The sequence below is a fragment of the Lepus europaeus genome, chromosome 1, assembly GCF_033115175.1.
Source record: "Lepus europaeus isolate LE1 chromosome 1, mLepTim1.pri, whole genome shotgun sequence".
Lineage (NCBI taxonomy): Eukaryota > Metazoa > Chordata > Mammalia > Lagomorpha > Leporidae > Lepus > Lepus europaeus.
The window spans coordinates 31,508,039-31,522,639 of NC_084827.1; the positions used below are offsets into that span (position 1 = coordinate 31,508,039).

Sequence of the window (14,601 nt, forward strand, 5' to 3'; positions counted from 1 at the left end):
CTTTATCATCTTTCACCTATGGATCCTTGGGCAAGTTTTTACTATGTTGTACCTCATTCTGCTGGCATGAAAAACGTGGTAAAAAGACCTGCCTTAGGGTCCTGGTGAAAACCCAGTGCAAAAATGGTTGCTCACACTGACATTTTAACATGCCCAATAGTATAGGTAATTAGTTCTCTCTCCTTCAGCCACCCCAAGGGAAGAGAGAATCAGAGTCAGCTACATGTTCGCATTTGGAACTTCGGAACAGCATCCTTGTTCTAAGCCAGACCCCTGTGCTCTGCTTCCCACCTCCAGTTCAGAGGTCAGGTGCCTGCACCCTGCGACCCCGTGCACAAGACCGTAGCCTGGGCACTGTCCGTCTGGCGACAGCTCAACTCCTGCCTGGCCCACCTGGGCACACCTGAAGCACTTCTCGGCCCAAAGTATTTCCTGTCTTGTCCTGTGGTCCCTGGACGTGCCCAAGCGACAGTGAAGTAAGTATCTGTTTCCTTTCCTGCACACCCTGAAAATGGAACCCTGGCCCATGTGGGAGACTTGAGGGTGAGAATCCGATGGCACTGCTGGTGCCACCTGCTGTCACCAACCCAGAAGCAGCATAGGGACCCTGTGCTCCTGCTGCAGAGTGACCAAGCTTTCCCTGTGGTGTTTTTGCTAAGAGCTGGGTAGCAGTTGCACCTGCATTACAGATCTTGGGCTAGCCGGGCAATGTCTCCTGGGAAGGTCTCCCTTGAGAAACCCTGTCAAATACTTCATGCCCCACCCTAAAACAACTGCATTCTATGGCTACATTGAGAAGCCTCCTGTTTTATTGAGACTTGTGAACTTAATGTATTTGCCTGTGAAGCAGCTAATGAGAACATACTTAGACATAAGTAATATTAATGATAAAAAAATCAGGAAAAAGTTTATTCCCAAATAAAAGATTGGTGATTAGCCAGCAGATTTCATGGTGCATTTTCTAGGATTCTGAGCAAAAAAGTACTTTGGAAAGCAGCAAATGCAAATAATCTCTTCTCTATTATAAGATAAATCATCAAGTTAATAACAGCTATTGAGAAAAAATACACAGTATGTTCTTGCTATAAACCAGAAATACATTTGTTGACATGATCGTCACTTTCTTCATCACTGTAATAGTTAAGTCGGAGCCTTTTTCCGTAAGAGTCTTAAGATCTTAAGGAACCAGTTTTGGTCTTTCCTCCATGGAGCATGGTCTTTGTTAAGAACTGGGGAGGCTCTGAGAGTTTCCTCTGATTGGGAAGCTGGTTAGCCAGCCTGCCTGCCGTGGTTCAGTGCCAGGTCGGAAACAGAGGACTTCCTCACTCACGGCCCAGCAGGAAGTGTGCCCTTGGCAGCTCCTGCCCCTCAAGCTCCACCAGGTGCTGGGGTTCTGCACCGTGGCCCAGGAGGATGCTGGGTCTCCATCACAGCTGTGAGCCCCCTCTCCATCTTCTAAAAGGAGATGCTGAAGGAGACGTTACCTTTATTATCCCAGGCAGGAACCAAGTGTGCCCCTCTCCCCAAGGAGCCACTATCTGTTTTCCCAGTCTGAAAAAGATAGAGTCCAGAACCAAACCTGACTCTGATGTCCAGGAAAGCCAGGGAAAACTCTCCCACCAGCCATGGTAAGGAGCTGCCTGCTGCTGTTTTTTTAACCAAAACTTACCATCTTTACACCTTTAACACTTCTAGGAATAACTAATTTCGGCTCATGTTGTAGAATACCAGAATATTGTCTATATTCCTTTATTGGAATTTCATTTTCTTACTTGAACTACATGTCACTAGATATTAACAGAGAGGATTATAATAGGCCAATGATTAATACTGTAGTAATAGTTTTTAATAATACTTGAAAATTGTATTGCCAGTATCTACTAGCTTTGAAAACTTTCCTATCCGGGAGATGTGGTATTGCTTCTGTAGCCTTTGATGGCTTGTTAGTGCTACAAAAAAGTGTGCTTTTTGGAGGAATCGTATTTGGCATTGGGGGCTCCAAATTTGAGTGAAATGCCGCACTGCTTACAGCTATAATGCAGAGTCCATGATGGAAGGCGTGATGGCCGGCTGAACCCATCCTGTCTCTGCAAGGCTGAGCCCTCCCAGGTGAACCAAGGAGCTCGTTCCTTGGAGCAAGCAGATATAAATTGCCTTTGCTTCTGAGATGAGTCTAACTCAATTTCAGCAATATTAAAAGATAACATATACGTGTCTTAGACTTGGCAAAGTTTGCACTGTTTAGAACATGTACTTTCAGAAAAATCTTTCTCTAGACTCCTTCAGTCTTCAAATTTACCCTCCTTTCCAGGTGTTTGTTCATGCATTCAATCATCATTCAAGCACTGATTCTTACATTGAGGGAAACATGCAAATTATCAGATTCATTTGAAATGCAGTGTATTTGCAAGACAAATTCAAACAACTTCATATATTCCAAAATGACCTGGTAAAAAAAGGTAGCATGTCTGTAGAATCACTCGGGCTTTTCCCCAGACATCTTTAAACCTGTCCTTTTGTAGAGTTGCATGTATTCTGGAGAAGCATGCGCCTAACTGACCCACCCCTCTCTTGCAAGGTGGATGTCCAAGCTGTGGAACGCTGTCATCGCGCCCAGAGTTCAAGCAGCAATCCTGTCGCGAGCCTCCGTGAAGAGACAGCCTGGCCTTGGGCAGACGGCGGCTAAGAAACACCCCAGCCACGGGCAGCAGGCTGTGGTGAAAGCCGCTCTCAGCATCTTACTCAATAAAGCTGTTCTGCACGGCTGTCCCCTCCCGAGAGCAGGTCTGTGGAGGTGTGCAGGGAGGAGCGGACATCCTCACCCTGTAATGCTGCATGGTATTTGAGATTCATTTAAGAGACAGAGTAGCACAGAGATTCCGTTTGCTGGTTCACTTCCCAAGTGGCTACAATGGCCAGAGCTGACCCAGGCCAACGCTAAGAGCCAGGAACTCCATCCGGGCCTTCCACACTGGTGGCAGGGGCCCAGGTGCAGTAGCACCACAACACTGGCCCCATGATGGTTGTTTCTAAGAGAGCTCTTTTCTGTCTATAACTGGAGCCATGGATGTTACCTGATACTGCTCCAGGTCTCATTCTGTGTTTGTAGTCACTGGCTCAGGTTTGATCCCAGACCATCGGGTAAAATGTGTGCCCACTCCCCAACAAGGGATTAGGCCCATGATTTGGAGGGATCTTCACTCCTGAGAATTAGAAACGTAGCTTCAGTTACTCTATGGAACGGAGTCTTTGCTGCCTGCCTGTTGTCAAAACATTACTTCCATTGTTTCAGAGCTAGACCAGCACACAGCGGATTTCAGAGGGGGAAGTTTTCCTCTATCCATTGTTTCAAGTTACAACAGCTGCAGCAAGAAGAAAGGAGAGAGCGGGGCCTGGAGAAAGGTGAGCACCAGTCCCCGCAAGAAGTCTGGCCGCTTCTCCTCACCCACCTGGAATGAGCCCGATCTCAGCCCGGGAGGTAAGGGGGCCAACGCTCTTCACCCAGTTTCTAAACACGAATGTGCTTTCGTTCATCTCCCTGTGCATTCAGCAAGACATGGAATAAACTGACCATGGTGGAATTAAACTTCTAGAAATAGTTTGGGAATCCCCTATGTGAAAAATTCCACTTGCATATTAGAATTCTAAAATTAGCTTTTTATTGATCACTGATTTTTGGATTAGTTCTTTTTCTTGGTGTCCACAATTAAATGTGTGTGGCAGAATAATGGAGCTTTGGCATATTTCTCTCCTGTCCTGTCATTCCTCAGCCAATCCTACATTTTTAAAACTGTACATAGGGATATGCATTTAGCACAGCAGTAAAGACACCTGCACCCATATTTGAACCTGCATCCCTGGTTCAAGTTCTGCCTCCTATGCCTCCATTCTAGTTACCTGCTAATGGGTACCCTGAGAAGCAGCAGATTATGGTTCAAGTTCTTGAGTCCCCGCCACCTGTGTTAGAGACCTGATGTGAGTTCTTAACTCCTGGCTTCAGTCTATCCCAGCCTTGGGCTGTTGAGGGGCATTTGGAGAGTGAGTCAGTGGATGGAAGATCTCATTCCATCTCTAGATCTGACTTTTGAATAAAATGAAAATACAGACAAGGTAATATATATGTACAGACATGTGATAGCAATTTAAATTATTTGCAAGTGAATCCATTGTACAACCTCATTTTTTCATGTTTTATCACATGGCCCAGGGTTCCATTCCAGACACTAGAATTGGAACAATGAAAACAAGAAAAAAAAAAAACCCTCTGCCCTCCCATTGCTTGTATTCCAATAAATCATGAGACAGGCTGCATATGAGATGACATGAGATGTGGTAAAGGAATATGTAACTTTCATTCTAACACAGATCTACCCCTGGTGTTAGACAAAGTTCTATTTGACATGGATAACATGATAATCAGCAATTATACAAATTGTAAATGTCTTTCTTGAAGGAAATACACCTTTGAGAAAGGAAAATGAAGTCCCCCACCTCATGTGCCTAGTGAGTTTCTACTATCTGAAATTCATTTCAGGCTTCCAGAAGCCCCATCCATCCCAAGTACACAAAGACTTCAAAAAGTTCATGTTCAAGTGGCACTAAAAGCTCATGTTGCTGCAAAACAATTTTGAAGTCTATGCAGTTTTTCTTCTTAGTACACATTTTCCAGGACTTTTTTTTGAAGACCATCATTTGTTTTTTAAGGCAAAGCCCCTACACACTGGTTCACTCCCCCAGATACCTGCAACAGCTGGGATACGCTGAGACAGGAACTCAATCTGGATCGCCAACATGGGCCACTTAATTGCTAGGCCAAATGCCCAATCACCTTCATATTTCAGTGTGGTAGAATTTATTTCAACATTACGGCAATGGAGATCTCAAAGAATATGGTGCCTAAAATCTTGTATTTCTTGATATGAAATGTTGCTTTTAGTTCTATTTCCATTCTTAATCATGCATTTTGTTTTTAATTAAAAAATCAGTGTTTTTTGTTTTGTTTTGTTTTTTGTTTTTTTGTTTTGTTTTGTTTTGTTTTTGACAGGCAGAGTGGACAGTGAGAGAGAGACAGAGAGAAAGGTCTTCCTTTTGCCGTTGGTTCACCCTCCAATGGCCGCCGCGGTAGGCGCGCTGCGGCCGGCGCACCGCGCTGTTCCGATGGCAGGAGCCAGGTGCTGCTCCTGGTCTCCCATGGGGTGCAGGGCCCAAGGACTTGGGCCATCCTCCACTGCACTCCCTGGCCACAGCAGAGAGCTGGCCTGGAAGAGGGGCAACCGGGACAGGATCGGTGCCCCGACCGGGACTAGAACCCGGTGTGCCGGCGCCGCAAGGCGGAGGAAAAAATCAGTGTTTTTAACCATATAAACATTTGCTTCCACAGTTTCCTAATTACCCTAGGAGTGTGCTAGCAATTTGTGTCCCTAAAAATGATTGGAGAGTCACTGAATAAAATAAGTCTGCCTTTCAAATAAATCTTTAAAAAATATATAAACAGAGATAACGCAGAGGCAGAGAGAGTGAGATCTTGCATTTGCTGATTGATTCCCCAAATGGCCACAATGCTGGAGCTATGCTGATCTAAGGCCAGGAGCATCCTCTGGGTCTCCCATGTTGATGCAGGGGCCCAAGGAGTTGGCCCTCTTCTGCTTTCCCAGGCCATAGCAGCGAGTTGGATTGGAAGTGGAGCAGCCAGGACATGAACTGGCACCCATATGGGATGCCAGTGCTGCGGGTGGTAGCTTTACCTGCTATGCTCCAGCACCAACCCCTTTATACTTTTAAAAAGATTTATCTATTTATAATAGGATGTGTTTTGATCCAAGAACTTGCCATCACTGTCCAAAGTTAGAGTGGGTGATTCAGGGAGTCAGCCCCTCCATGTTGCCTGGGGCCTCCACAATTTTTCTACACACTGTCTTCTGCTCTCAGCCCTGTATAGTATGCACAGTGCTCTAAGGCAATGGTGGTCATCTCCATTTACAAATAACAAAGCAACCTACTCCAAATAACCTCTCCAGGAAATAGGACTTGCAATAAACAAAAATATGCTAAAACTATCAGCCTAGTTCTGGGGCACATATAATCCACAGCACACACTAACTGGACATCCAGGTATATCTCCACTGTATCATTGCTAAGTTGGTTGGAATTTCTGCAGCGCTTAGGACCTGCTTCTTTCTTGAGCTAAAACCTAGTCATATGGGGCAAGTGTTTTGGTGCGGTGGGTTAAGCTGCTGCTTGGGACACCTGCATCCCTTATCAGAGTGTCTGGTGTTCAGTTCCACCCTGGCTTCAGGTCCACTTCCCTGCTAATGAGCAGCAGATGATGGCTCAAGTACTTGAGACTCTGCCACACCCAGAGACACCTAGTCCCTTCTGGTACAGGCATCTGGGGAATGAACCAGCAGATTAGAAGTTACCGCTCTTTCTGCCTTTCAAATAAATAAAAATTACTGCTTGGGTAATGTTTTAAATGTTAATTAAACATTGTCAGTACATGCTTTAGAGTTGACAGAATGAATAAATATAAAAGTAATGTAATATTTTAGAACTAAGTCCAAGTCAAAAAACCAAGCTTTGCTAGATATAAAAAGGTAGATAAGTGGTTTTAAATTCGTCTATATTTTAAACAGAATATTAAATGATATTCTTTGAAGCATGACAAGTTATTTGAAGGACAGTGACATCAAATCCCAAGGGAGATTTATAAAAATCTAAAAATTTTATGAAATATACAATAGTCAGAAGTTAGGTTGGAAACTGACATGCCTCAGGTTTTTAATAATATTTCTCACCAATAACCGCATTGGCTATAGGATGATAACAACAAGGTTTGGGTTTTGTTTTTTTACACCATTGTTCAATACCAAAACAAGAATCCCTTGGCATGCAGACCACCATGGAAGCTCATGAAACTTAGGTCGGGAAAGCAACGGGCTGCATCTTTACTAAGGGTCACAGGCTTCTGAGAAGCCACTTAGTGCTTTCAGAGAATAACGACAAAAGTCCTAGGTAAAGTCATGGACAATGATTGCCTCAGGTGATCTGCCTGTAATGAGGATCTATTGTATTAGGTTTCTGGGGGGGAAAAGAAAACCATTTATTTAAGGAATACAAACTTCACACATTTCATAAATACAAATTTAGGAACATAGTGATTCTTCCCACCCTACATACCCTCCAACCACACTCCTACCTCCTCCCTCTATTCCCATTTTTGTTTTTTACTAAGATCTATTTGCACATAAGATTAACCCTATACAAAGTAAAGAGTTCCAAAAATAGTATGGAAAAAAAAAAAAAAAAACCAAACTCTTCAACAGTCGAGACAAAGGCTGTTCAAAGTCATTTCATCTCAAAGTGTCAATTTCACTTTTACAGATTACCTTTTAGATGCTCTATTAGTTCAAAAACGTCTTCAGGGAATATTTATGCCAATTATATTCATACAGATTGTAGAATTCCCCTAGAAGCAACTAAATATTTTAATGATTTTATAAAATTCAAGTGTGTATATACATATAAACCATCTTAGAATCTAACAAGATGGCTCTAACAGTGTTTATCAAACTTTTTTGACTGTAACCCACAATGAGAAATTTGTCATGATCAGTACACAGAAGTCCATATTCTTTTACAAGCCAACTGTTTTCTGAGCAGTTAGAAAACCGCTGGGTCTGATTTGCAGTATTTGTTAAATTCCATGACTTTTTGTTTAACACCTTTGCACAGTAAGTATAAACAGTAAAGTCAAAATTCTGCCCGTGCACTCCAGTGCATTAACAGGGCCACTACTCTTGATTACATCACCTGTGATGTTGGAAGGCAAACAAAGGTAGAGAAAGGGAGCTTGCCACCTTCAAAAGGCAGGTGTTAAACGTGTACTTAGGGGGCCGGCGCCGGTAGCCCATACGGGCACCAGGTTCTAGTCCCGGTTGCTCCTCTTCCAGTCCAGCTCTCTGCTGTGGCCCGGGAAGGCAGTGGAGGATGGCCCAAGTGCTTGGGCCCTGCACGCACGTGGGAGACCAGGAAGAAGAACCTGGCTCCAGGCTTTGGATAGGCGTATCTCTGGCCATAGTGGTCACTTGGGGGGTGAACCAATGGAAGGCAGACCTTTCTCTCTGTCCAACTGTCAAATAAATTTAAAAATTAAAAAAAAAAAAACCCTTGTACTTAGGGACCTGACTGGCAAGAAGGGAGGCTGTTGATGAAAGCAAAGTTCAGGACTCCTGAACTGAGTCTCAAATGGGATTAGCTGCGCTGAGTTCAGTCATTCATTCATATGCCGAAGGAAGTTGGTTATTCTTGACCATCTAAGAATGCCTCTGTGGGGCCACAGGCCTGGGTAAAACATCAAGAGGTGGATGTTAACCCAAGGCAAGTACTGTAGAGTCCATAGTGTGTGTCTTGTTAAATACAGAGCTCAAGACACACAGGCACACAATTATGCATTCTATTGAAAATGATTCCTTTTTTAACAGGTATAAAAAACAAGGCTATATCACAGCTGAACTGTGGAAGGAACACTTCCCTATCAAAACAAAAGTAAGTTCCCTTTTCAGATTTATCTCATGGCAAGCAATGAAAGTAAATCAAATAACTTCAGTCACTAAAATTTAAATGTTCTATATTCTCATTATCAGTTCCTGTGATTCTTTGCTGAATGACATCTGTTAACAGCATATCAAACCTTTAATTGAAATCTTAAAGGTTCACTAAGTTTAATATAACTTAATGTAAGCCTATTTTGCTTTTGGTTTGTTAAAAAAGACTAAATATCATGGGCTTCATTTTTTTAAAATCAAACTTAGTAATTAATGCATTGACAAAGATAAAATCTTACAATCTTTAGATGACTGATTCTTTAAACACTAAGTATGCAGACATAGAGCATGACTTATTTAGTGCTAAATGATTACAGTGATAATTTCAATTAATCTCTTGGCATTGTTCCTAGATTATTATTGACTATTTCAGCTTAGAAACAAAGGATTGTTTGGTTGGTCGTAGAATACAAACGTTTGGGCAGTCTGTAGAACACGCCTCAGTGTAGCCCATGTCACTGGATGGGTAACACTTAGGGTCCTGTTCCCTGGTCCACAGCATTACAGAAGAAAGTGAAGGGGGGAGATGCAGGAAACTGCATTGCCCGTTGCTTTCTGCCAGGCTTCCTGCTAGATCCCTCCTGTGTAACGGCCTATCTGATGTGTGTGCTTAAGGATTCTTTACAGAGAAGGGAACCCAGGAACTGAGGTGTTAGGGATGAAAACAAAAGAAAATCCTACCTCTCACCATAGTGCAAGTGCTGCAGTCACGTGTGAAATCCCCACGTGTTGCCTTCTGTGACACTGGCCCCTAGACCACAGTGCATGCATTGGGCCTGGGAGGCAGAAAAGGGAAAAGTAAAGACTGACATGCTGTAAATCAAAGTGAATTTCTCTGTGAAATAAAATTTTATATAATTCAGAATTTAGAGGGGGGGAGTTATCAAAATCATGTGGAGATTTATTACCTTAATAGTCTATCATAGGGTAGGAAAGTGGGTTGTGGCATTAAATAACATTATGAAATTCATGAAAAGTTATTTTAAAAAAACCTGTTTCTCTACCTAACATGATATCACACACACAGTCTAGATTTCCATTTTGGGCACTGGGTGTTGCGCTCACTTTCAAAGACTCTTTTCTGAACTTTGGTTAGGTCTCTAGAGAACGATCTGTCATTGACGTTGAATTTGGATCAGAGGTTCTCTCTGGGTTCAGACGATGCGGCAGATCTCGTCAAGGAGCTTCAGAGCATGTGTTCCAGCAAGTCGGAATCTGACCTAAGCAAGGTAAGCAGTGCAGATGAACCAAGCCCGGGAGGGCTCTGCCCTAGAGCATGGCTGCGCGGAGCCACATCACAACACCCATTCCCCAGAAGTTCCTGATGGAAGCTGTTTGTTCTGAAATACTCATGCAATGAAGAAGTTCCAGTGAGGAAAGCTTGCTTTTCCAAACTCCTGTCAAGTAGCAGCAGTTATTATTGGATGTTAGTTACAGTAGCACAAATCACATCAACACCTTCAGGGAGCTTTCTCTATAAGCCTACAGCTGAATTTTCTCAGACTTTGTTTCCATTTTGAAATCCTTGCTTGGCCCAGTATGTCATCTGAGTACAGGAGAATTGCAGCAAGCCTCACAGCTGACTCCTGGTATAGACAGAGCTCCACCTTTGATTACAAAGAAGAGAAAGACATGGCATGCACAATGCCCATGATCACAGCCTTTAAGCTGTGAAATTCGAGATCTTAATATGGCAACCAGTGACCCGAAATCTCAAAGCAAGCATTATCAGCACAAGTTTAACCTGTTTCCCCACTCTGATGTCTGTGGCAAGTTTAACCAGGCTTCCTTAACTAATGCTTTTCACTTGAAAGGAAGCATAAGAAGATGGTTATAACTTGTGCAAGTTCCACTGAGAGACATTTGAACAGTTGTAATCTCTAGGACAAAGTAGAATTGAATTTCTTATTTATCCTTGCTGGAAGTTAACTGAAATCCTTATCCACTGGAAAAATAAGGTAAAGATGATAACCTTGATGTTTTGTATCCTTTCCTTACTTACTGACATTTGTTTTTCTGTAGAGTTCTTCTAGTCGTCTTCCGATTTTTGAAAAATGGCCTCTTTTCCCGTAGAGATGATTTCTTAAGCAGCTGCTGTTTCCCACGTGAAGGCTTCCTGTTTTCCATGTGAACAGTGTAGGACCTGAGGGAATGTTCTGAGGAAGTCCCAGGGATGAGGGGAGAGACTAACACTTCTGCAGTGCCGTGAGTGTGCCACCACGCAGCTGTGGAGACTTGACGTGGTCACTGGTCTGTTTTCCAGATTGCTGGTTCCAGGGATGAGTTAAGGACGTTTCACAGTCCAGGAAGCAATCCTGCATTTTCAGCACCTGTTAATAATCCAAGAACGCCAGTGTCACCAAAGGTAAGACTGGGACCAAAAAACACTGAAATTTACTTCACAAATCTTCTTTCACTGTGAATCACGAAGTTATTTTTAAACCACAGCTAGGAAGTCAGAAATAAAGATAAAAGCTCTCGTTAGTTCAAGAAGAGACAGACTATTGTCTGGATGATATCTTGAAAGCGTGACATAGGGAGGAAAATGGGATGATTTGATGCTTTCGATTTTATTCCATGATTTAGGATATTTGAGACGATCTCTACTTTCATTTCTGTTTGTCAAAACTAGATGTAATCTAGGTTGTTCATTTTAAACTTTAGCATTATCCACTTGAGAATTAAGATTTTGTGCTTTAATCAGAGTGAAGGACTAAATGATAACATGAAAGATCTTTTGCATGCAAAAGATCTTTCATGTTATTTTGCTTCCTAATTTAAAATATGCATTACATTTTGATGAGAGACTTTCCCTTGAACTTCAAGTCAGAATGGCAAACAGAAGGGCCAGGATTCCGACAGTGTTCATTAACCTTTTGAAATAGTATCCATGACTGTGATGCTGGATAGACCATTATTGATTGCTTGATAAATAGCAAGAAGTGGTACAGCATGGTATTCTTGGGTGAACAAAAACAAAGCACTTGCTTACCCATTCATTGTTTGGTGAGGTTGCAGATTTCAGAGTCACTTAGTAACATGTGGTTGGGTCACCAAGCCATGTTGATGGCAGGTCATATCCTGGTCTCATTTGCTCCCTGGGTGGCTTACAATGACCTAGGTGAGGGCTGGTGTGCAGAGAGCATAATTATGAAGGGAGCTTGGTGAGACTTATGGCACCCCTGGCCTCCACAGCCCCTGCTTTCTCACTTCTTCATGACACTGTGGAACTGGCTAGTTGTATGTGTGTCAGCTACGTGAGCTGTGGTCTCATACAGAACAGTATGCCCTGTTAGAAATAGCCTGGATCCAGTCTCAATCACTGGAAACAGTGTAGAAGCACCAAAGCACCAAGAAGGTAACCTGGATTTACTACTGAGCATTCCAGTGAAAACGCTTTGCTGCCTTGCAAGTCTTAACTTCTCAAATGCGGTCTTCAGGACCATTCTTTAGGATTCTTGGAGCACAGCACCAGTGGAAGAAACCTTGAGGGTCTGGGAAGAGGTCAATTGAACCACTTTCAGCTCAGGGCTAAGTCATGTTCCTGTACAAAAATATTGCTGCCTGGTAGGCTGCTGGAATGTCTAGTGGGGAAACATTTCTATGCCCCAGCTTCCCTGCCACATGCCCTTATTTCATTGTTGCACCAAGGTACTGTCCATAAAAGATAGTACTGAACATTAGGTAAGCTTTGGGGAGCTCCAGACAGCTTTTAAAAATGAGTCCTTTTATTCTGCCTGGGCTTTGACAAAAGATATGTGGTTGCTAAGATGCGCAGTTTAGGGTGGGTGTTAGAATATGCTGCCTTTTGCCCCATGAAGACGCTTGGAGGGACTCTGCCAGCAGAGGGCAGAGCAACACTCCCTTGGCCGTTGACAGCTTGGCAGTCTTACTCTTTCTAGATTCTTGATCACTCAACTGGCATTTCTTGGTTAGATGCCCAGTTTCTTCTGTTATCAGGAAGGTACACCTACTAGAGTTAAGAGCTCTCTGGATTAGTTGAGATCATTTTCTCCTTCCTGGCCAAAGGCTGTCTAAGCCTGTTTCTGTCTGCCTGTCTCTCCCGCTGCTGCTTTATCCATCGGAAAACAAAATTACTATTGTCTTCCTCTGTTGCTACAGTGTAATTCTTTATTGCTCTGACCATGAGGGTTAATTAATCAGGTGGCATGTTGGTTAGCCTTCACTCACACACATTTAAAGCATCAATAGAGCAAATACTAAAAACTCTTCTTCATATAAGTGCACATTAAGGCAGAAGAAAAATGAGAGCATGCTGAGCCTACCAAGCACAGAATCACTGAGCAGCAGGTGCCTTAATTTACAGCAGGGCAAGGCTGTTTCTCCTTTGGGTTCTTTGCTGTCTACCAAGCAACTAGAATAGTGTGTATGTTATGGGAAAAGTTAGGTGACTTACCCAAGGTGACATCACTGTTCTGTAGAACCTCTTACATTGAGGGTTGAACCAGTCCCATCTGCCGATTTTCTCAGACCTAGGATATCATGAAGTTCCTGTTGGTAAAGGCATTCCAGACTCAGCATTTGATTCGCTGACTCCTGTATTTAGGGCTTGTGTGACACTAGGAAAGGTCTAATGAAAATCAAGCAGGAGGTGCACAGATTGAACTGCTTCTCTCCTGAGTGGTGCATGTTTGCTCAGAACCAGAGGAGTAAAACTAGGTATTGGTAATAATAATGGCAACTGTGATCTACTTGGCATCTGTTTTCTTCCAGGAGGTCAGTCCTCTCAGCAGCCATCAAGCTACCGAATGCAGCACCAGTAAATCAAAGACTGAGTTGGGTGTTTCAAGAGTTAAATCTTTTCTTCCTGTTCCTAGAAGTAAAATCGCCCAGTGTTCCCAGAACACCAAAAGAAGCAGCAGCAGCAATACAAGGCAACCAGAAATCAACAACAACTCCAAAGAAGAGAATTGGAACCTACACAAACATGAACAAGTAGAAAAACCTAACACATAGGCCTGCCTACAATATTCTCACTACTAACTTCTGTATATTTCACACAGAAACCAAGGACAACAAGATGTAAATACTTCAAATGTTTTCACTGTAATATAAAGTATGAGTGCGGGACCACTATTCATTTTTTGTAAAGAATGTATTTATAGCCAACTTTTGTCTTTTTTTTTTTTAATTCTGTGAGACCAAACTTCAATACCAAGAAGTTATGCCAACTTTTCAAGTAGTTTTATAATAAACTTGTAACAGTTTTCATCAAGATGTTCAGGGGTATTAAAGCAGAACTGTCTAATACTGTATATCTATATATATGTACATATGTATGTATATTTAACAAAGTCCACAAATCCTATTGCCTACTACATGTTACAAAATGTGTACAACATTGGCTTAAATAACATGTACCATTTTAAATGGAAACCATAATTTTATGTTCACTTGATGGGGAATGACTAGAATGGGCAATAATGAATTATTTCTTAACAGTTATTTTCCATTAAAAGCCATATTAAGTATTTTGCCTGCTAAAGTTTTACATTTTAAATCTTTTAGTGGCTATGTTACCATTTGGTTGATCATGTATATATTTATGCTTATGAGTTTGCATTATGACTCCTTTGAAAGATGAAATTATAATGCAATAAGTGTTATCTTTCTTACAAAAGTTTTATACCTAAGTGACAATTAAAAAATCTGCATAAAGGCTCCATTAAGTTAATATTGAAGGAGTTAACTGAATTATTTCTAATAGCACAATTGATAAAATATTTTCTAGAAGTGTTTCTTCTAAAAGTATTAAGAACACTTATACAACTCACAGTTAAGATGTTTTGACACCAAATAAAATACTGAATTAGTGAAATAATTTTGCTATGCTTTCTATCTGTAGCTCTGTTTCCTCCCAGTTGGTATTTCACCTGCTGTTCATGAAGGGTTACTGAATACGTTTTCATAAATACCAAAAATAGTTTGAGTATGGAAAGTATTTTTAAACCAACATGGTTATTTATGGTGAAGTATA

The 14,601-nt window shown here is 42.0% G+C and overlaps 1 protein-coding gene across 1 annotated transcript in view; it reads left to right on the forward strand.

Annotated features, from left to right (window-relative positions):
• CTTNBP2 (cortactin binding protein 2) overlaps nucleotides 1–14,391 on the forward strand; it is a 185,674-nt gene extending 171,283 nt beyond the window's left edge. The window contains exons 17-23 of the mRNA XM_062207328.1: nucleotides 298–476; nucleotides 2,579–2,784; nucleotides 3,293–3,478; nucleotides 8,481–8,544; nucleotides 9,700–9,832; nucleotides 10,867–10,968; nucleotides 13,338–14,391. Coding sequence (XP_062063312.1) covers nucleotides 298–476; nucleotides 2,579–2,784; nucleotides 3,293–3,478; nucleotides 8,481–8,544; nucleotides 9,700–9,832; nucleotides 10,867–10,968; nucleotides 13,338–13,580 — 1,113 coding nt within the window. The 3' untranslated portion in view covers nucleotides 13,581–14,391. The remainder of the gene's footprint in view (nucleotides 1–297; nucleotides 477–2,578; nucleotides 2,785–3,292; nucleotides 3,479–8,480; nucleotides 8,545–9,699; nucleotides 9,833–10,866; nucleotides 10,969–13,337) is intronic.
• Nucleotides 14,392–14,601: the final 210 nt, after the last annotated feature.